At 35.4% G+C, this 22,397-nt stretch overlaps 1 protein-coding gene across 1 annotated transcript in view; it reads left to right on the top strand.

Annotated features, from left to right (window-relative positions):
- Positions 1 to 22,397, top strand: part of LOC131161602 (prolycopene isomerase, chloroplastic) — a 66,009-nt gene that overhangs the window by 24,881 nt on the left and 18,731 nt on the right. Inside the window, exons 4-10 of the mRNA XM_058117472.1 lie at positions 8,724 to 8,806; positions 8,937 to 8,993; positions 9,071 to 9,223; positions 9,336 to 9,414; positions 9,549 to 9,697; positions 9,805 to 9,939; positions 10,089 to 10,202. Coding sequence (XP_057973455.1) covers positions 8,724 to 8,806; positions 8,937 to 8,993; positions 9,071 to 9,223; positions 9,336 to 9,414; positions 9,549 to 9,697; positions 9,805 to 9,939; positions 10,089 to 10,202 — 770 coding nt within the window. The remainder of the gene's footprint in view (positions 1 to 8,723; positions 8,807 to 8,936; positions 8,994 to 9,070; positions 9,224 to 9,335; positions 9,415 to 9,548; positions 9,698 to 9,804; positions 9,940 to 10,088; positions 10,203 to 22,397) is intronic.

Below are 22,397 nucleotides of genomic sequence, written 5' to 3'. Positions count from 1 at the left end.
CATTGGTCTAGTTTCTGTCTTTGTGAGTGCTGGGATGGAGTCCATGAATCCCAAAAGTATGTTTCCTTCCTCACTGCCATAGATAACAAACGAAAAGTTTGATGGAGAGAATTATGTTCTGTATTCTAAGGCTCTAAGGGTCTATTTTACTAGAATTTGAACACTTGTTCCATTTTGGGCTTTCTGATGAGAAAGGGAAGTGTGGATTCAGGAAGAAGCATTGGTTTTTTTCCCTTTTGTGGAACTTGATAGAACCCTGGACATGCATCTGAATGTGTGCAAGGAGATTTGGGATTATGTTAAGCTCTTGTAGTCTAGTAACTTTAAACATATTTATGATCAATCCTTAGGGTACTTTCAGCTGCAATAGGAAGATAAGAGTGTTACAAAGTACTTTGCATAGATTAAGCGTATCCATGAGGAGCTTAACATCTTGTAACCCATTACCCTATTCACAAGATGCAGAAGTAGAGGGAGCATATGACAGTTCTTTGGCTTCTAACGGGTTTGAAACTTGAGTTTGAGGCAGTTCAGTGCCAGATACTTGATAGTGCAGGGTTTCCATCCTTTGTCAATGTTTATTCTCGCATAATTTGTGCTTCCTCTAGTGCACATTCTTTTGCCCTTGCATCTAGTGTTTCTACCCCTAGCTCTGAGAGGATTGCTTTTGTTACACAGGGTAATTCTAGTCTTCAACCAAGCAGCCGCAAAAGCATTTGAGGTGGTTCAAGTAGCTTTGGTGGAAGAGGTGGATGAGGTAGAGGCCCTCCTTGCAAGTGCACTCATTGTGAACAAGGAGGTCATACTATGGAGCATTGTTGAGATCGTCACGGTAAACCGCCTCACGTCGCCAATGCAGCCACCACAGTTCCACACTCTCTGGGCCAAGTGGGGAGCAACGTATTGTATCTAGTCAGAGGAAGAGTATTCCAAATTCCAGCGGTATTAAGACAAGCTTCCCTTCCCATTGCATCACATGTTCAGACAGGTAAATGTACAACTCGCTTGTCATCCAACACTTCTTGCTTTAGTCTTTGGTTTATAGATTCAGCTGTCATTGATCATATAACATGTTCACCTAATTTCTCCTTTGTACATTTCTGAAAACTTACCTTGTGTTACCATTGTTGATGGGTCCACTACTGCTGTTAATGGAATGGGGAATGTAAATCCCACTTCCTCTATTTCTCTTCCTTTAGTTTTGTATATTCTTAATTTCCCTTTCAATCTTATGTAAGTTAGTAAGATTACCAAATCCATGAATTGTTCAGTAACATTCTTCCTTGATTTTGTGATCATTCTGGATTTGAAGACAAGGAAGATGATTCATGGAGGACTTTACCACTTTGAGTTGCTATCTCCTTTTATCCCTTGCGCTGCTGCTGCCACACCTGCCAAATCCATTGGCACCTAGATCATTCTTCATTGGAAAATTTAAAAACACCTAGTTCCTACTTTGAGTCCTATGTCTTTTCTTGTGTGTGTCTTGTCAATTGGGAAAGCGTCATTATCTTCCTTTTGCTTCCCGAGTCAATAAATGGGCAGAAGCCCCTTTTGTGTTAGTTTATGATTATGTTTGGGGTTTTAGTTGGGTTGTGTCCAAGTTGGGTTTCCAATACTTTGTAACTTATGTTGATGATTATTCAAAGATGACTTGGCTCTATTAAAAAAAAATTGTTTAGTTATTTATATATTTTATGCCTTTTGTTTTGAAATAAAGACTTAGGGTTTGCCTGTTCGGATACTTCGGAGTGATAATGCAAAAGAGTACTTTAGTACCCAATTCATTGCTTATATGACTTAGTTTGGTATTGTTCATTAGTCATCTTGTTCCCATACTCCACAATAAAATGGGGTTGTAGAGAGGAAAAATAGACATATCATTGAAGTCACTCGTACCTTACTTTGCCACATGCATGTTCTTAAAGTGTTTTGGAGTGATGTGAGTAATCGTTGCTAGCTATCGGCTGCCATCCTCTTTTCTTGGTGGTGAAATTCCCTATTTGTTCTCATGCTTCTCTGAAATTAGGATGTATACCCAAGAGGGGGGTGAATTGGGTTATTAAAAAATTTATTTGCGGAATTTCTATTTACCTTAACCCTTAGTTATTTTAAACTTCACCAATTACACAAACAAGATATCAAAGCACCGACCGTACTATACCAATTGGGAGTCCTAGATATGAATATGAATTTGTATATGAAATCCAAATGTATAATACAAAATCAAACCTCAAGAGATTCAGTTAATCAGTTTTTCAGAGTTTAATTTTCAGCAATTCTCAATGATGTATTCAAGAAAACAAATTCAGTGATTCAACCTTGAATATCTTGCTACTTATGCTTTAATAGTATAATCAATATCAAGATCAGATTTACAGCAATAAACAATGATTTCCTTAAAAATAATTTCAGTAAATCAACTTGTTTTTATTTTAGCACTTAAGCTTTAATTAGAAAATCAATTACAACTATTTTACCGCGGCTTATTTACTCACGAATTCAGAGTTATATGCTTGTCTGAAGTTTTAGTTTAGCAATTCAATCATACAACTGATATATTCAATCACAACCAAAACTTATGTTCAGCAAGTTCCAATATTCAACAAGTTCACAATACTCAGCAAGATTTCTCTTTCAGCAAGTTCTCAAATATTCAGCAAGTACTCAATGAGATTAAAACTTACACGCAGGTTATATCTTGCAAAAATTAAAAGAGTAAGGGAAGAAGAGCTGAACACCGTACTTTTTACAAGGTTCGGCCGCAGCCTAAGTCCTTACCTCAAGCAACCCGCTGTGAGGATTCTTTACCACTTCGTTACCAGGTGAAGTAAACCTCTCTCCGTTCAAGGTGGAGTTTGCCTCTCTAATGAGAACACCCCTCTGGCTAGGCAACCATTCAAAATCCCTGAATCGTCAAAAACAACACAAATAAAGTAAGATTGCTTGTACAAAAGAATACTCCTCAATAAAGCAGATTAGTATACGTTAGAATCACAATACTTCAAACAAAACAATATAGAAGTTGAAGCTTGAAAGTATATCACCAGAAATCTGATTAAAGAGTGTGAGTTTCAGAAGAACAAATCAGATTTTCATGAGTTTTTCAGCAAGAACACAACAGCCTCTTCAGAAAAATATTTCAGCAGTATAACCAAAAAGTTTGAATAGAATATGAGCCGTGCCGTTACTCTCGTTACCCTAATGTGCGAGAATATGATGTATAAATAGTGCACTAGGGTTTCAAAAAGTTTCCCTGAAGTTTTCTTTCAGTTTGGAAACCAATCATGTGAGTTTTGGAAACAATATCAGCGCTGTTAATTGTTTAAACATACACATCAGTCGACTGGACACGAAGGGTCAGTCGCTTGTGCTCTTTTTAAAATAGCGCATTTTGAAAGTCAGAATTGAGTTAGTCGACTAGTCCCAATAGGTCAGTCGCATGTACCTGTTCTGTTTGCATAATTTTGAAGTCAATAGCACTTCAGTCGCCTGATGAAATATTATTAGTCACTTGACCTTTCAGCAACACTTGTTTTTCAATGCTTTGGTTCTAAACTTAAATTCATAATTTGGAAAACTTAATTTGGACTTTAAGAAAATATTTCCATGTATAAAACCAGGTATCGAAGTCCATGATATATCCTAGGAGCTTCAATCATCAATATTGAAATTCGAAGTACTTACATGAGACTTTCACATGATAAATCTAAGTTCCTAAGTCTTCATGTTGTGAAGCTTCCAAGATTATTCTGAGCTTTATTCACTGCATCAGTGAACTTCATGTCCCACATGACTTGAAGCTTTATATCTTTCATGATTCATAGCTTTAAGTGTAAATATCATTCAAGCTCTTCAAGTATGCTCACTTGATTTCACAAAAACACTTTAATTCCTGAAACTTAAATTTAAATAAACATTGTTAAGTTACCTTGATTTGTTATCATCAAAATGAGATTAAGCCTTGTTAGGCCAACATTCTCTATTCTCCTTACCTCCTTGTGTAGTTGGTTGTGTGCCCTTTGTTCATTTGTTTCCCCGTGGCGGATAAGCTGGATCCTTGTGCTATAAATTGTCTTTCTGGATTGCTCATGTACTCAAAAGCGATATTGCTGATATAGTCCTACTTTGCGTCGTTTTTTTATCTTGCTAATGTTACCTTTTTTGAGTCTATGCCATACTATTCACAATCCTGAGTGCTTCTGACCTCAATAAGTCTCTTCCTCTGCCTCCTCTTCCAAATTCTAGTTTGTTGTCTTTGCCTAATCATGTTCTTGTGTGTCCACATAGTTTGAGTCCTTCTTGTTGCCTTGATCATCCTCATTTTCAGGTGTATTCATGACAGCAGCTCAATGGAAAAGAGTCCCCTCCAGCTTCTATTGCTATGCTTTTTGTTTCCTAGCTTGATGATCCCATTTCCCACGATGTTGATCCTTCCATTGCTGTTTGGAAAGACAAACACTCATGTACACAACATCCCATCTCCAATTTTATTTGCTATGACTTCTTGTCACCCTCCTATTGTTTTGTTACTAATGTATCTTCTGTTGCTCTTTCTAAATTTCTTTATAAACCCTTAGCCCACTTTGGATGGAGGAAGCAACGATTGAAGAGATGAGTGCCTTATAGGAAAATGATACTTGGGAATTGGTGTCTTTTTCTTCTAGTAAGTTTATGGTTGGTTGTTGTTGGTATATATTGTGAAAGTCAACCTTGATGGTTGTGTGGCTCGTCTAAAGGCATGTATTATTGCAAGGGGATATACTCTAGTGTATGGTTTGAATTATTCAAACACATTCTCACTGGTTGCCAAACTTTCTTTGTACATTTGTTCATCTCCTTAGCCACCACTTGTCACTGGCCTCTGTGTTAGTTGGATGCGAAGAATGCCTTCTTGCATGGTGATTTTCAAGAGGAGGTCTATATGGAGCAACCACCTAGGTTTGTTGCTCAAAGGGAGTTAGGCTTAGTGTGTCGGTTCAAGAAATCATTACATGTTTTGAAACAGTCTCTCAGAGTATGGTTTGTTTGATTCAATGCTGGAGTACTTGAATTGGCCTTCAAAAATGTGCAGTAGATCAATCTATGTTTTATCGTCATATTTCAGCAAATAGGATTTTGCTTATTGTGTATGTGGATGATATTGTGATTACTAGTGATTATAATAAGGGCTTAAAATATTTTTTGCAGATTAAGTTTTAGACTAAAGATTAGGGACCATTAAAGCACTTCTTGGGTATGGAAGTATCTAGATCTCGTGCAGGAATTGTTTTATCATAGAGGAAGTATGTTCTTTATTTTTTGGATGATATTGGGTTGTATAGATCCAAACTTGATACACCCATGGATCCTAATAGCAAGTTAGTGCTAGATTGCCAGACATGGGTGATTTATTGCCTGACCTAGGATAGTACTAGAGACTTGTTAGAAAGTTGAATTATTGCAGTCACTTGATTGGATATACCTTTTGCAACAAGTTTTGTGAGTCAGTTTCTGGATTCTTTGAGAACAAGTCACTGGGATGCAGTGATTCGCATCTCGATATATCCCAAAGGAGCAGCTGGAAGAGGTCTCTTATATCAAGATTAGGGTGCAAATTGGGTCAGTTCACCCTTCGACAAAAGATCTACAACTGGACACTGCATCTTTGTTGGTGGTAATTTAGTTTGCTGGAAGAGTAAGAAATAAACTATGATGGCCAGGTCAAGTGCAAAGTCAATAGTGTCATGCCTCACACTACATATGAATTTCTTTGGTTGAAGAATATATTGGAGGAATTGGGTTTTCCACATTCTCAGTCTATGGAGTTGATGTGTGGTAGTCAAGTTGCTATTCATATTGCCTCCAACACAGTCTTCCATGAGTGGACAAAATACATTGAATTGATTGTTACTTTGATTTGCAGCTTGCTCTCTTGTTCACTAAAGCTTTTTTAAGGGGGGTGGGGTGAGCTCATGTTAAATTCATTTATAACAAGCTAGTAGCATATGATATCCATGCTCTAGCTTAAGCAGGAGTATTAGTGGGTATTTTGGTCATTAGAATTATTAGTATGTGCTAGTGTTATGTTAGTAATTGAGAGTTAGTAAGGGTATGGTCATTGATATGTACTTGACATATATTATAAATAGATGGAGATACCTATCGCTGTGATTAGGTCTTCTGTTTTACCTAAAATCTTAACAGTAGGGTTCATGGAGGGCATCTGGAGTTTATGTATTTTGGCAGTATCTAGGGTATTTTTAGTTGAAGATTTCCCTATTGGCTTATGTTTATACATCTAAATTTTAATATGATGTTAGGGGACATTGTTGGCACAACTAGGGGGAATGCCCTTAGATTTTCAAAATTTGTAATTATGTGAGGCATTCTATTTATATGAGACATTCTCAATAAAAATTACAGAGCCTTGAATGGATGCTAAGACAAGTAAAGTAGAAGATAATGATAGCAGCATGTTTCAGTTTACATTGTTTATCCATGCTGACCCTCTTACAGTGCTGTGATTGATCTCAAAAAGGATTGCAGTGCATTCATTCAATACCACATTCCTTTGAAACTGTTACCTAAATTTGATGCCTTGATCTTCTGCTATAGCCCTTATCTTTGGATATTTGAAGGTGAAAATTGACCTTTTAGCCTCTACCTCCTTCATTTGAAAATATGCTTTAGTTCAAAGTGCCTCTAGAGCTTTCACATATTTACTGTATTCAATTATTTATGTATATTAGGGCATCTGTAGTGCTTATTAGAATCTAAGTATTGTACAAAGCATAGATACCAGAAAAAGTGAACACCCCAGTCATTATTAATCTATTTGAGAAAAGAAGCTTTCTTTGAGGTTTAGAAATATCTCAACATCCTCTCCGAAGTGTACAGGTGCCATTGCACATATTTCACCAATACATCTGTATGACTTAACACCTAACATACTGCATTTAGAGTTATGTGCTGTACCATGATCCTGCTCATGTTCCACAATTTGGAATGCTCTGCATTCTAGGTAACATGGTACTAAGTAATAGTAGTTACAAACTCATTTGTTTTGTTGGTTTGAACTTTGAACCTTAAAAGTCCTTCCCCGTGACAATGGTTTGAATCTGATTCCAGCAGAGTCATCATTTCTTTGCATAAAATCTCTAATTTATGCTCAATTCCATGGCGTAAAATTCAAAATTATTGATTAAAGAAGATTTTGCTTTGCCTTGGGATTTGGAACACTAATTGCTTCAATGTTGCTTGGATTTGATCTCCTAAGGACTAGCAGGTCATTTGTCTAGAATATGTTGAAATTTGTAATGTTGAGTGTTGGATTTTTGGTATTTCATGGACAACATCTGATGGAAAATGTTTGTTAATGTGTCATCTGTGTCATTGGTGAAAAGCATGTATCTGCATTTGTTAGTGTTGACTCTGGAAGTTTTGACTGTTTGACCAAACTGGTACTGTATTTTAGGTCTTTTTTTTACAGGGATACTTTTGTTCTATTGAGCAGTTTCGGTTTATTTATTTATTTATTTATTTTTTTTTTATTTTTTTTTATAACTGTATGGTTAGTCTCAGGTCTGTAGCTACATATTCCTAGTATTCTTTTCGCTTGTTTTCTGGTTTGGCAGAGAATATAATGAAGATGGTATTGTCAGAAAAGTAATAGAAGCTTAGGGCCCGTTTAGTTGTTGAAAATAGTTTTCATTTTCCATTTTATATTTTCAAAAAATTACAAAGAAAGGTTTGCTAATTTTTCATTTTTACAACATTTACAACAACAAAACAAAACCAAGCCTTGAGTCCCACTAGGTGGGGTCGGCTATATGAATCCTTTTCTGCCAATTTATGCGATCATGAACCATTTCTTTTGATAGATTCAGGGATATTGAATCCTTACTCACTATCTCCTCCCAAGTTATTTTAGGTCATTTTTACAACATTTGTATGAAGTAAATGAACAACAATAAACAATTTTGGCACTATTTGCTTGTGGAAATGGTTTTATTTTTCATTTCCAATTTTTCCAATTATTACAAAAAAGGCCACTTGGTTTTCCAATTTTTCAAATTTATATAGAATAGTTGGAAAATATCTTTTCATTATTTTTATAGATTTCTGACTCTTGCTTTGCATTTGTGAGGATGGATTTCAGACCTTGGACTATAATTTGTGTACATTATGTATAGAGTTCCTTCTAAATCCCCACATAAATCCAAATTCAAGCCCCAAAAAGTTTCATGATTCCATACATTATCTTATATAAATTTACGAAAATAAGTTGTCTCTTCTGTGATTTTTTCTAAAGCTAGAAATAAAAAAGGAAAAATTGTTCTCCACATTTAAACAAACTCTTTATTTTCCAACTTTTTCAATAAAAATCTTAAAAAATTAAAAAAAAAAATTAGAATTTTTATAATTCTTTGGAAAATTAAAAGTTGGAAACTGGAAAATATTTCCACAACTGAACGGGCTATGTTACCGAGTATCGATTAAAGGCTAAAGTGATTGTAGTTTTGGAATGATATGATGTTGGTAGTGTGTGCAGCCTATTGTTTGCCTCAGATGCTGGCAATATAGCTTGAAAATTGTTAAATAATCCACAATTGTGTTGAAATTTGTTGCTGTTGATAGTGGAAGTTTATTTTCTGTGCTTTTAGTTTCTTATTAATGCAACGTCAAAGAAAGCCTAAGGACATCCTAATTTCAGACTTAAATGTCATTGGTGTTGCCTGCAGCCTATTATTTGCCCCAAAATGCTGGCAATATAGCTCGGACATTCATAAAGGATCCGCAGTTGTTGTCATTCATTGATGCTGAGGTTTGCTGAAGCCATTTGCTTGAACCATATTAGAATCTTTTCTTGTTCACTGGCATTGAAATCCACTGCAGAATGTCTTATATGTCTTATCAATTTCAAAAGAAATATTTCATTTTCGGCGTTTTTGCAGTGTTTCATCGTTAGCACTGTCAATGCTTTGTATACACCGATGATCAATGCGAGTATGGTAAGCTACTTCTTTAATGGTCTTGGCATCTGTTGGGTTAATTCTTATGTTGCTTCCTCAAAATTTGTTTCTACCAGGTTCTCTGTGACAGGCATTTTGGGGGGATTAACTATCCTGTTGGGGGCGTTGGCGGAATTGCAAAATCCTTGGCAAAGGGCCTGGTTGGTCAGGGCAGTCAAATTCTTTACAAGGCAAACGTGACTAGCATCATAACTGAGCATGGGAAGGCTGTGAGTTTACCCTGAATCTTGGAGTGGCTAAAATTTTTTATGCTTGGTGATTGTGTACTTCAAAAGTTGAATTTCTTGTTTATTTTTTTATTATTAATTTTGCATTTTGTAGGTGGGAGTGAGGTTATCAGATGGAAGGGAGTTCTTTGCCAAGACCATTATATCAAATGCCACTAGATGGGACACTTTTGGTTAGTTCTGGCAAGTAGCTTTCTTGCTTTTGTATGAATTCTTTTGACCTAGGTTCTGTGTGCTGTATTTTTGTGTATTTTTCTTCAGTTCCCTCAGTCGTCACATAGTTAAATTGAATTTTGTAATATTTTAGGAAAACTTCTAAGAAGAGAAGATCTTCCAAGAGAAGAAGAAATTTTTCAGAAAGCTTATGTTAAGGCTCCATCATTTCTTTCCATTCATATTGGGGTTAAAGCTGAAGTTCTGCCGCCAGATACAGATTGTCACCATTTTATCCTTGAGGTACTAGTATATTTTGAGTGGCTGCATTTACTTGGCAGCTAAGAAAATTCACAAACGGGAAAAATTTTGTGGTTAATTCACCTTATTTGCTTACCTTGGTGATGTAGAATGACTGGACAAGCTTAGAGGAGCCATATGGAAGCATATTTCTGAGCATTCCAACTGTTCTTGACGCATCATTGGCGCCAAAAGGACATCATATTCTTCACATATTTACCACTTCTTCAATGGGGGACTGGAAGGTGAATTTGATATTGAGAAAATAATGATAAAGGGTTGTATTTTATGTGGATCATGATCACGTCCCTCTTTTCCTGCTTTTGAATCCATGGATGGAGTGCAAATGTAGTAATATTATGAAAAAATAAATTAAACTGATTTTCATTGTTAGGGACTTGCTCAAAAAGAGTATGATGCAAAGAAGGAGCTTGTGGCAGACAAAATTATAAGCAGATTGGAAAAGAAACTCTTTCCAGGTCTCAAATCATCCATTGCTTTTAAGGAGGTATATGGTATATGCTCTATACTATGAAGCAATTGCATGACAATTTCATACAATGTTTTAAAGTTCAACTTAAAAATAAATCTTAGTCACATTAAAAAATAAAGTTGAGGGCGGGCCTCCCTTGGCTCAACGGTAAGGTCACTCCTTTGCGACCAGTTGGTCACAGGCAAGATCTTAAATTTCGATTTCGACTCAAATTTCGAAGCTCCAAAAGTACGGAAATTTCAACGGAAATTTTGATTTCGATGTCAATTTCTATTTCGATTTGAAAAAATAACGAAAATTAGTAATAAAGCATGGAATTCTTTGTGAAACTTTAGAAATGGTTAACAAACATAATAATATAAGTTTTAGGACTAATATATTACAAAACTAATACATCTATGTTTTGTAGGAGGTGGAATACTTGTAAAATAGTATGTGTATCAAACATATTTGTAAGATAATGTACATTAAACATATTCAGTTAATACAAATGAAATTCAGAAATCATTTAAATATTATTTAGTACACAAATAGTGATAGTTTAGATATGAATGGTTAAATAAAATGTTACTGTAAGTTTATTTTTTCATATAATTTCAAAAGCACTTGCAATAATCTTTTGTTTCGATAAAATAAATAAAATAAATTAAGATATAAATTTCACTTCACTCCTAAATTTCTCATTTGAATTCCGACGAAATTTCATCATATAGTTAAAATTTCGACAAGTTTCGCTAAAATTTCAAGATTTTGATAAATTTCGGATGATTTGTTGAGATTTCGTTGAGATTTTGACGGAAATTATGCAAGACAGAAATCAACTGCCATTTCAATTTCGAGGGTGACGGAAATCGGAAATTTCGATGGAAATTTCGACAATTCGTGAAAATTTAAGACTGGTCACAGGTTTGAGTGTAAAGAAACAGACTCTCTACTTAAGATTAGGGGTAAGGCTGTGTACAGTGACAACCCTCCCTCTACCCTCACCAAGTGGGGAGCCTTGTGGCCTGAGGACACTTTTTTTTTTTTTTTTTAACTTTAAAAAGTAAAGTTATACCTAAAAATCTATTAAAGATTGAAGTACAAATTCTATTTATCAGTTCGGTTAGTTGTTATTTAGTCTTTTAGCATTATTATCATTATGTGTTAGAGGTATGTTAATAAGTGTGCATTAGTAAGGGTAATATGGTCATTGGTATTGTACTTGACATATATTATAAATAGAGGGAGAGACCTATCATTGAGGTTAGGTCTTCCATTTTACCCAATTATTCAACATGGTATAAGAGCAAGATCTGACCTAAACCCTAATTGCATAACTGCTGCTAAATCAAACCCTCAATATCATAATACCACACAACCTGCTGCGGTAGAGGGGTGATCAACATCACCAAAGTCCAGGAGCAGCTTCAGTAGTTGCTGGAAAAATCCTGGATGCTGCTGTCCTCTTGAACACCTTAAGAAATAGCTTAGGGGCTGTTTCGTATACAACAACAACAACAAAACCAAGCCTTAGTCCCACTAAGTGGGGTTGGTTATATGAATAATTTTCCGCCAATTTATGCGATCATGGACCATTTCTTTTGATAGATTCAAGGATATTAAATCCTTACTATCTCCTCCCGGGTTATTTTAGGTCTTCCCCTACCCGTTCTACTGTTCCCCCACAGTAACTAACTCACTCTTCCTCACTGGTGCACATTATGTGACCTACATTGTAAGTGTCCATATCATCTGAGTCGTCCCACCCTTATCTTATTTTCTATAGGAGCTACACCTAACTTACCGCGAATATGTTCACTCCTTAATTTATCTTCCAATGTTATACCACTCATTCATCTAAGCATTCTCATCTCAGCAACTTTTACTTTTTGGATATTATGCTTATTCGCCGCTCAACATTCCGATCTATATAGCATAGCTGGTCTTATAGCCGTCCTATAAAACTTCCCTTTCAATTTTAAGGGTATTCTATGATCACAGAGCACACTTGAAGCACTTCTCCAATTTACCCAACCTGCTTTAACTCTATGCATTACATCATCTTCAATTTCTCCTTCAACTTGCATAATAGATCTAAGGTATCGAAATCTACAAGTGCTATTTATTTCTTCATCATCAAGTTTAACTTTGTCTCTAATATTCCTCCTATCATTACTAAAATTACATTTCATATATTCTGTCTTATTTCTACATCCTAAAGGCTTTAGATTCCAAAGCTTCTCTCCATAATTCTAACTCAGCTTCTACTCTGTCCCTAGTTTCGTCAATTAATACAATATCATTTGCAAACAACATAAACCATGGAACCTCCTTTTGAATACTCTTAGTCAATTGGTCCATCACTAAAGCAAAAAGATAAGGACTCAAAGCAGATCCTTGATATACACCTATGGTGATTAGAAATTCTCTAGTTTCTTCATCTATAGTCCTCACACTAGTCATTACTGCATTGTTCATATCCTTAATGACATCGGTATACCTACTACATACACCTTTTTTTTTCTAAACCCCACCATAGAACTTCCCTACGTATCCTATCATATGCTTTCTCAAGGTCAATAAATATCATATGCAAGTCCCTCTTCTTTTCCCTAAACTTTTCCATTAATCTTCTTAAAAGATAAATAGCTTCTGTGATAGATATCCTAGGCATTAAACCAAATTGATTTTTTGTGATCGTCGTTTCTATCCTTAATCTTTGTTCAACTACCCTTTCCCATAGTTTCATCGTATGACTCATAAGTTTAATTCTACGATAGTTATTACAATTTTGAATATCTCCTTTATTTTTGTATATAGGTATTAAAGTGCTTTTCCTTCATTCATCTGACATTTTCTTAGTTTTTATAATTGTATTAAGTAAATTAGTTAACCAAATAATTCCGTTTTCACCTAAGCATTTCCAAACTTCAACTGGGATGTTATCTGGTCCCATTGTTTTCCCATTTTTCATTTTTTTAGTGCAAACTTAACTTCCTTAACTCTAATTTTGTGAATAAATCTTATATTTTTAGTCTTTTCCTCATTTAACAATTCTAAGTTTAAGCCTTTTATTTGGTTTTCATTAAACAACTTACTAAAGTAACTTCGCCATCTTTCTTTAATGTCTTCTTCTTTAACCAAGACAATGTCATCCTCACTTTTTATACATTTTTCATTTCCTAAGTCCTTGCTCTTCCTTTCTCTTGCTTTAGCAAGTTTAAATATATCTCTTTCTCCTTCTTTTGTACCTAATATATCATACAAACTATTAAATGATCTATATTTAGCTTCACTAATGGTATTTTTTGCATCTTTTCTTGCCTCCTTATATTTTTCAAAGTTATCTCTTTTTTACATTTTTGCCATGTTTTATTCCAATTTTTTTTTCTCTTTATGATTTTTTGTACGTCTTTATCCCACCACCAACCCTCTTTGCTATTCAAGAATCTCCCTCTTGATTCACCTAAAATCTCTTTTGCTATCTTTTTAATAGAGCTAGCTAATCTATACCAAAGAGTATTTGTATCTATCCCATCCTCTATGGTCCAATCCCCATCTTTGATCAATTTATCTTTAAATTTTATTATATTTTCTCCTTTTTAAGTTCCACCATCTAGTTCTCTTACATTGGTTTATTTTATTCTTTTTCTTCCATTTTTTAATACATATATCTAACACTAAGATCTTATGTTGTGTGGTTAAGCTTTCACCTGAAATAACTTTACAATCCTTGCATGATAAATGATCTACCCTCCTAGTAAAAAAAAAAAAATCTCTTTGACTTCTATTTTGTCCACTTTTAAAGGTTATTAAGTGTTCTTCTCTCTTCTTAAAGCTATACTAAAATCATATGACATAACAAAGTCTAAGATCATCTCCTTAGACTCATTTTTGTCTCCATATCCATATTCTCTATGTATCCTCTCATAATTTTTATTGTCTCTTCCAACGTGTCCTTTTAGATCTCCTCCTATAAATATTTTCTCATTCCCTGGTATGCCTTGTATAATACTATCCATATATTCCCAAAAGTATCTCTTAAGATTTTCTGCTAAGCCGACTTGAGGAGCATAAGTACTAATGATATTTAGTATCTCTTGTCCTAATACCATCTTGATTTTTATAATTCTATCCCCTACTCTAGTTACATCCACAACGCTATCTTTTAAGTTTTTGTCTATAATAATGCCTACTTCATTCTTATGTTTTTCTTTTCCAGTGTACCAAAGTTTAAATCTTGATTTATCAATTTCTCTAGCCTTCTCCCCCACCCACTTAGTTTTTTGAAGGCAAATTATATTAATTCTTCTTCTGGTCATTATATCCACAATTTCCATGTTTTTACCTGTAAGTGTCCTTATATTCCAAGTTGCTAATCTAATCTTAGTTTCTTGAATTAACGTCTTTACCTGCCCACGTCCAGAATGATGCAGGAACCCTTGCATATTTGACATCGTATCAGGGCGCTGACACGGCATGTCGCTTCGGGGTGACGACCTAGCCCACCCTCGCCCACTTTTTGCTACACTCGGGTGGTTCAAGTGTAACGCGTCGCTCGTAGAGGGCACCCTAACAAATATTCGGTGAGGATTCATATCATAATGATCTGACAAATTTTACGCTGGCTGTCAACTACCTAACGCAACCTTCCTGCTTTACCCGGGCTTGGGACTGGCTGTGTGAAAAAATTAGGACATTAAGTGCATCACAGGCGGAGTTCAAGGGCTTTTTCGTATCACTAACAAAAATTTGAAAACTGAAAACTAGAATCAAAAATTGAAAATTGGAAACAAAAACTAAAAACTGAAAACAACAACCTGTTTGGTTTTGTCATTGAAACTAAAAACAAAAACTGAAAATTTGTTTGGTTGTCTGTTTTCATTTTTTAACCTGAAATTAATAAAAAATCTATTTGATTGTTTGTTTTCAAATTTTTTTTCTTTACCTTCTGAAATTATAATAAGGGCAAAAGACATTGACCTCCCTAGTTATGTTATTTACACTTGTTCATTTGTTTGAGTACAGGAGAAGAAAAAAAGAATGAACGAAATTCATTTTCATTGCACTTCTCTTTATAGTAAATATGATTAAAAATAAGAAATATTTTAATAGAATTAAAAATTAAGAAAAATTAAATGTTAATGATGAGTAAAATATTTTTGTTCATTGACTTGGAATACTTTCTAATTTCTTTCTTAGTTTTTTATGCATTGATAGCGAAGAAGCTTGAAATTCATTATTTACACTTGTTCATTTGTTTAAGGACAGGAGAGGGGGGGAAATGATTGAAATGAATGTTACCATAAAGTAATAAATATAAAAAAAATAAACGATGATAAAAATATCAAAACAAAGAAAGAAATTACTACAAATTCATTGAAAGTTAACAAAAAACCACCATAAGTCTATTAATTCTTACAAAGTGGATTGACCAATCAATAACAAAAAGTGGGAATCACGTAGTTTTCTATTACAATAAAGTTACACCAATCATTTAAAATCATGATGTTCATTGCTATAATCATCCCACATCTTTCGAGCAATTTCATCATGTTTATGAGCCATGATAAGTAGCTGTGATGGGGTAGTACCATATTCAAGTCGATGGGCATTTGCATTCGTTCCTTTTCCAATAACCATATCTTTTTCTCCAAATTCCTCAAATAAGTCATCTTGACAAGCATTCATTCTAATAAAATTGTGTACAACACAACATGCAATTACAGTATACTTTTGTTCCCTAATGCTATAAGTAGGCATTTTGAAAGTATTGGAAATTTGGCTTCTAAAACTCCAAAACATCGTTCTATGACATTTCACAGAGAAGAATGCCTGTAGTTAAATAACTCTTTTGGGCCTTGTGGTATCCTACTCCTTCTATAGTCTCTTAAATGATGTCTCTCTCCTCGTTATGGTGAAAGAAACCCAGGCATATTTGTATATCCAGAGTTAACAAGATAATATTTTCTTATATAAAAAAATTATATAAGAATTTTTAAAATAAAACAACAATGTACTACAAGTTTTAAATTAATACCTTGAGGAGGCATTGGAAACTGATTCTCAGGTCTTGATACAGTTTCTAAGAAAATTATTGAGTCATTTGCAGTCCCCTCCCATCCAGCCATCACAAATGTGAAAAACATGTCAAATGAACGTGCACATTTTGTGTTGGCTCAATTATTTTTTCTCGAAATGGAATTTGTTCGTCACTGGGAACACAAGTAGCAACTTGTGTCCCATCTATGTGTTGTTAAAATAAAGCCTCTTCCAACAATGCACAGCGGAATAACAATATTGTTGTAAAGAATCAAACATGCACGTGCAACAATCTAAATGGTGATAAACATAATATATCCCCAACCACAGCAGTATAAAGAAAACAATAATAAAGGCAACGACACTAGGAATAATGTGGTTTGGCAAAGCCTACATCCAAGAGAGCAACCGGCAAAAAATTTCACTATGAAGATCAAAGATACACAATACAATTACATACAATGATCTTCTCTCCTTCTCTTAGCCTCTCTCTTCCTATATACAACATATTTTATGTATATATAAGCCCTCTCAGGAGTTTCCCCTTGAAACCCAACCAAAATAACGTCCAAACAATTCAAAATCCAAATCAGCGCATGCTGCACCGAGCCAAACCGTCAACGGTTTTCCTAAAACCGTCGACGGTTTCCCTCTGCTCTGCTGCACCTTGATTTCTTTCAAGCTTTCCCTTTGTATGCAAGACATAATTCACAACAAACTCCACCTTGGCGAACATACGCCCCTCAGGAGAAACCGAAAACATGAACCCGCTGGGTCGTTAGGTTGGGACCGCCTCCCGTCTAGCAACTGGAGACAAACATCAAGTCCAAACAACACCGCTTGAACTTACCGATGACAACTTCAGCTTCTACCATCAACCCCAATACAGTTTTAGATGCAATACCCGAAGATTTCACCCTAAGCTTCCAACAAGACCTTCCCACAACAGTAAACACAAACATTGCTGCAAGTTTTCTATCACCAAAGCCCCCTACATAGTCTTCAACAAAACTAACAACTGACGGTTCACTTTGTTACCTGCTGAAACACCCCACTGCATGATTATGGAGGACCTTTGACATATCCTGGACGTCACAGCTCATCCTTGGGTATCGAGCGGTAGACATTCCATTATTGATTGTTCACAGAACCCCCTTGAGACAACAAACAAAGTCTCCCTGCGGTTCCATCCATAAAGCCACCCTGAGATAACACTAATCTCCCTGTAGCCTTGTCCGCAAAACCACCCTGAGATAACACCAATCTCCCTGTAGTTTTTTTCATGCGAATCAGCAAACCAAGACCCATCTTTGCTGTACCCAGCACATTCATGTCAAAACCTTTCAACAGAGTTCCCAACTGATTAGCCTCGGATAAAGCATTTCCAACCAATAACATATCATTCACACACAACAGATACATCACTCCACGGCATCCTATCACCCTCTTCCATACTGGAAGCCTATCCAACTCACACACCTGGTGTATATGCAATGCCTCAATTTCCTCCACCCTAGCACTCATCCACCTATTTTTCCCTTTGTCATGCATTTCAGCTTAAAAATAGTAGAAACCTTGCTGTTGGTAGTAATGAATACATGAAACACTAGAATGCCAAATTTATACCTGAGTGGTGATCTGATAGTGCACATGGGCCCACCGTGATTTTGTTGGTCTCCCGAGCTGAAACTCCCTGCAATATGAATTATGTCATTTTTGCCCTGAGTCTGTTGCTCCACCTGCATCACACACCCATTCATATCGTGATACTGTTGACCCGAGATAGAACTTCCCGCATTTTTGCCTTGAGTCCTTAACTCCACCTGAATAACATGATTGTTGCTGTTGCTGCTGCAGTTTTCTGGCATTTGTTTCTCTTCCTTTACCTGAGTACGCTGCCCCATGACTTCATCAATAAAAGCCATGTCTTCGATTACTCCTTTGCTTGTCACAGGATCACCTAGCTTGCACCCACCTTTCTTATATCCCAGAAAAGTGTATTGTCTGGACATAACACCTAGCCTAGATCCTCCATCACTAGAATATTGCATTAGTGGACATCCACTCACAACCAAGTAGTCTACCGCAAAATCTACCCACAATTCACCTGCAACTTTCCCATCTAGCGATACCTTTGGCGATCAGTCACACAAGAAATGCGTTATACTCACTGACTTTACCAAGAAGTACCCTACAAGCCCTGCATATAATCTGCCCTGCTCACAAAACTTCTTGAATGAAACTAGCGTACTTAGTTCCAATGTTTGACTTGAGAATCTTTCTACCGATCTGGTTTTCCACCTCAGCCATCGCATGAAGTACACCAAGGCCCTTCGTGATAAATCCACGAAATACATATGTCTATCCCCTGATGCTATCATCATTGGTTCCCAAACATCTGAATACATGTAGTCACTCATATGCTTTAACCGCATATGCCACAGAATATATGACTCAGATTCAACAGCTGCAGCTCCACCTACAATCATAATATCCTGCAGTGCATAGATATTTTCCACTACTTTTTCTCCTATCATCACTATCGAGTCGCCTTCGCATACTTTCATTTCTCCATGCATGAAATATCATTTTCCTTCAAAATACAACCAACATAAATTGACCTGTAGGTGTCAAACCATTTTCTAGGATAAAAGCATCCGGTATCTAAGATCTAAGAATTACTTGTGAGGCACTCTGAACCCTATGAAATACATAGCATATCTTTATCACTACATTTTGAATCTTTCATCACTACACTTGCAGATTTTGACGAATCCTTAGACATATATCGGCATTCCCGTTTTCACCAAACTAATGTCGGAGTATTCTCATCCATGACATGATGCAACACATCATTAGCCAAACAAAGACAAATGATTGCTCCCAATTCATTCCAAGTCGCTGCAACCATGCTATCCGGTTGAATTCTGTATAAACCTTTCACCATATCATGTTGCACTAAGAGATCCTTCAATTCAGAGGCCATACAACACTCTCTGATACCAATTTCTATTAAAATAGGGCCTCTTCTAACAATGCACAGCGGAATAACAATATTGTTGTAAAGAATCAAACATGCACTTGCAACAATCTAAATGGTGATAAACAGAATATATCCACAATCGCAGCAATATAAAGACAATAATAATAAAGGCAACGACACCAGGAATAATGTGGTTGGGCAAAGGCTACATCCACGGGAGCAACCATTGACGGTTTCAAGTAGTTTAAAAGATATAAAATATAACAACCGACAAACTGAATCGTGAAGTGACAAAGACGTAACATAATTAATAAACTAAAGAGTGAGCATCCAATCCCTCTTCCTCTCATCAGGCATGTCTAAAAAGATCTCCCTATACAAAGAGGAGTTGTGCAATGCTTTCACTGCTTTTCCATATGGAGCACCCTCAATACCTAATGTGTACAAAGCTTTTAAGCACTCTTTCATTGCATTTACTTCATGACTGCTATTGGAAGTTGCCTCAAACCCGCTATCTCCAACTAATGATGATACACTGAAATTCTGTTCAAGTATATCATTCTTCTTGATAGATTGTTCACCAAGAGTAGTAAAAACCTTCTCTATTGCAGAACTCATGGTTTTTGCCCTTTTTTTCCTAGGATTAGAAGACTTCTCCTTGGATGAAATAGTAGGTCCATGTTCAATGGGGACAGCAGGTTGGTCTTCTTCATTGTTGACATTAATGCCACCATGAACTTCATCCTCGCTCTCTGATGGAGACTTAGTGGAGGGATGTGCATTAGCACCAGTAGCTATAGTGTCTCCAAAAATGAAGCACAAGTCTTCATATTCTGGGCAACCTCTTTTTCTAAATCTTTTTCCCAACCTTTGTTCCTATAAGAATTAAATACACTAGTTAAAACCCATCATTGTTAAAAAATAAAAAAATAAAAATATCAACCCTATTTTCTCAACAATGTATATAGGATATAAGATGTTACCTTACTCAAACTTTCCCAACATTTATCATCTGCATTTGCTTGGCCTGTTAATGAGTAATAACCAATTCCAATCTCCAAGACTAAGGCCTTGAAATGCCTTTGCCTTGCCCTCAACTGATTGTACTTGTTCTTTAGCTGATTATCATTATAATCCTTTAAAAATTTGTTGTTAAGTCCTTTCTTTATTGTTTTCCAACCTAATTTTGAAAAGGTTGTAGTGTTTCGATTTCCTTTCTTCACCTTCTCAACCATTAAGTCAATTAGATATCATTCAATTGCTTCAGGCCACACATCCTCCTCTTCAAGCTCCACACAGTCATTCATATAATTCTGAATCTCAATAGTTTTCATCTTCGTAACTAAAAAAAAAAAAAATATAAGATAAATACTGTAGGAGGATTAGGCAGCACACATGAGCACAATGGAGAATTAGGCAGCACACATGAGCACAATGGGCACTTAATGCAACAAAAAAGTGTGTGCTTTCCAGCCCTTGGATGAAAGGATGCAGAATGCCCAGAGACAAGGAACCCTTATCTTACTAGAAAATCTAGATCCATCCTCCGCATCATCAGAAGGAAGTATATAAAGGATATGATAGTTCTTAAAAGCATTAATTCTATTATCCAATTGAGTATGCATTGGGATACTTGTTTATTTTTAATATTGATTCCATGAGTGCACTGTTCTTGTTAGTATGCTACTGTTGTCTGATGAAAATTTTGGTTAAACTTGGGAAGATGTGTAGGCATAACAAGTTATTATGTATTAGACATGTATAGGGTATTTTGATTAAGAAAAATTAGTTTCTAAAAGAAAATGTATTTTGTATAGATAAGATGAAATTTTATTTTGTATATGCAATTTAATTTTTTTCATAGGAACAATATTAACTCTTTGTACTGCATGTGCAGTAATCATGCTTTTGATTTAAAGAATATTAAATGTTATATAATTTATATACTAACATAGTTTAAAAGGAACTTTGAGTAGAATTCAATACTTTCGAATCAGAACTCCTTCATGTATTAAAAGTTAAAAAAATTATACTTATTGTGAAGTATTTACGTTATAGCTATCATTTTTTGGTTTACTTATTAACGGTCAACTAGTGAGTTTCTTTTACAAATCACTAGTAACACATCTTCTCTACTAATGATGTTTAGCAGAAGAAAATAACACTTTTATGTCTCCATTCTGAGAGCACTCTGTGTATGTGGTGGACTTTTGCTAGGCTTAAACCCTTTAGAAGCTGCTTCATTCCAAGCCCTTTTTTCTTTTTTATACCGCAGTTCCAGGACCTGCACCATTAAATCCAAATTAATTTGACTTGGTTAGATTATACCTATAATATGTACACATGAAATGCTAAGCCTGTTTTGCTGGATAGACTGGCAAATTACCAACTCAAAGTATGGAATTGTCGTAATATGAGGCTTTAACAATTCTGGTCAAACAATAAAAGTAACAATAGTAATAAAAAGAGAAGGCTTGCTTCTAGAATTACATTATGTCTGCTCTACAGGGATATTCAGATTCTGACAAATGCATGTTGCAGTACAACAACAACAACAAAACCTTGCCTTAAGTTCCACTTGGTGGGGTCGGCTATATAAATCCTTTTCTTGTTGGAACAGAAGAATAGAAAAACAGAAAAAACAGAGAAGAAAAATACTGAAAAATGCCTCTTTAATTTACTGACTTGATGAAGAAATTACATGTATAAAAATCTACAGTGCTGCAGCACATTTTGCTGGATTTTTGAGATTCTTTTCTATTTTTTTCACTACTTAAAATGACTAGGATAAGGCCACTATTTATAGGGCAGAGTACATGGGGAATAGATGGGAAATTTTAATATTCTAGGGACTTAACAACACATTAAATAAATCTAAAAACAAGGCAAAGAATATGACAAGTTCCTAGACTAAATAACTCACTCCTGTGCTGCTAATAGATGATAGCTGTATTCTACTTTGAAAACTGAACAGAACTTTGAATAAGAATCACACTGGCTGCAACTTGCCGACTGAATAATTTTATTGCTGAATGTTCTGCTGACTGTAAGCTGAGTTGTCTGCTGACTTTTCAACTAAATAACTGAATTAACTAACTTCAGTAGGTTCACGACTTTCTCACAAATTCCCATCTTAAGCTGTGAGTCCTAACATGTCTCTGAACTTCAAAAACTTCTCAGTAGTAATAGGTTTTATGAGCATG

Source organism: Malania oleifera, chromosome 1 (genome assembly GCF_029873635.1).
Source record: "Malania oleifera isolate guangnan ecotype guangnan chromosome 1, ASM2987363v1, whole genome shotgun sequence".
NCBI lineage: Eukaryota > Viridiplantae > Streptophyta > Magnoliopsida > Santalales > Ximeniaceae > Malania > Malania oleifera.
This window is presented reverse-complemented; position numbering and strand designations above follow the sequence as displayed.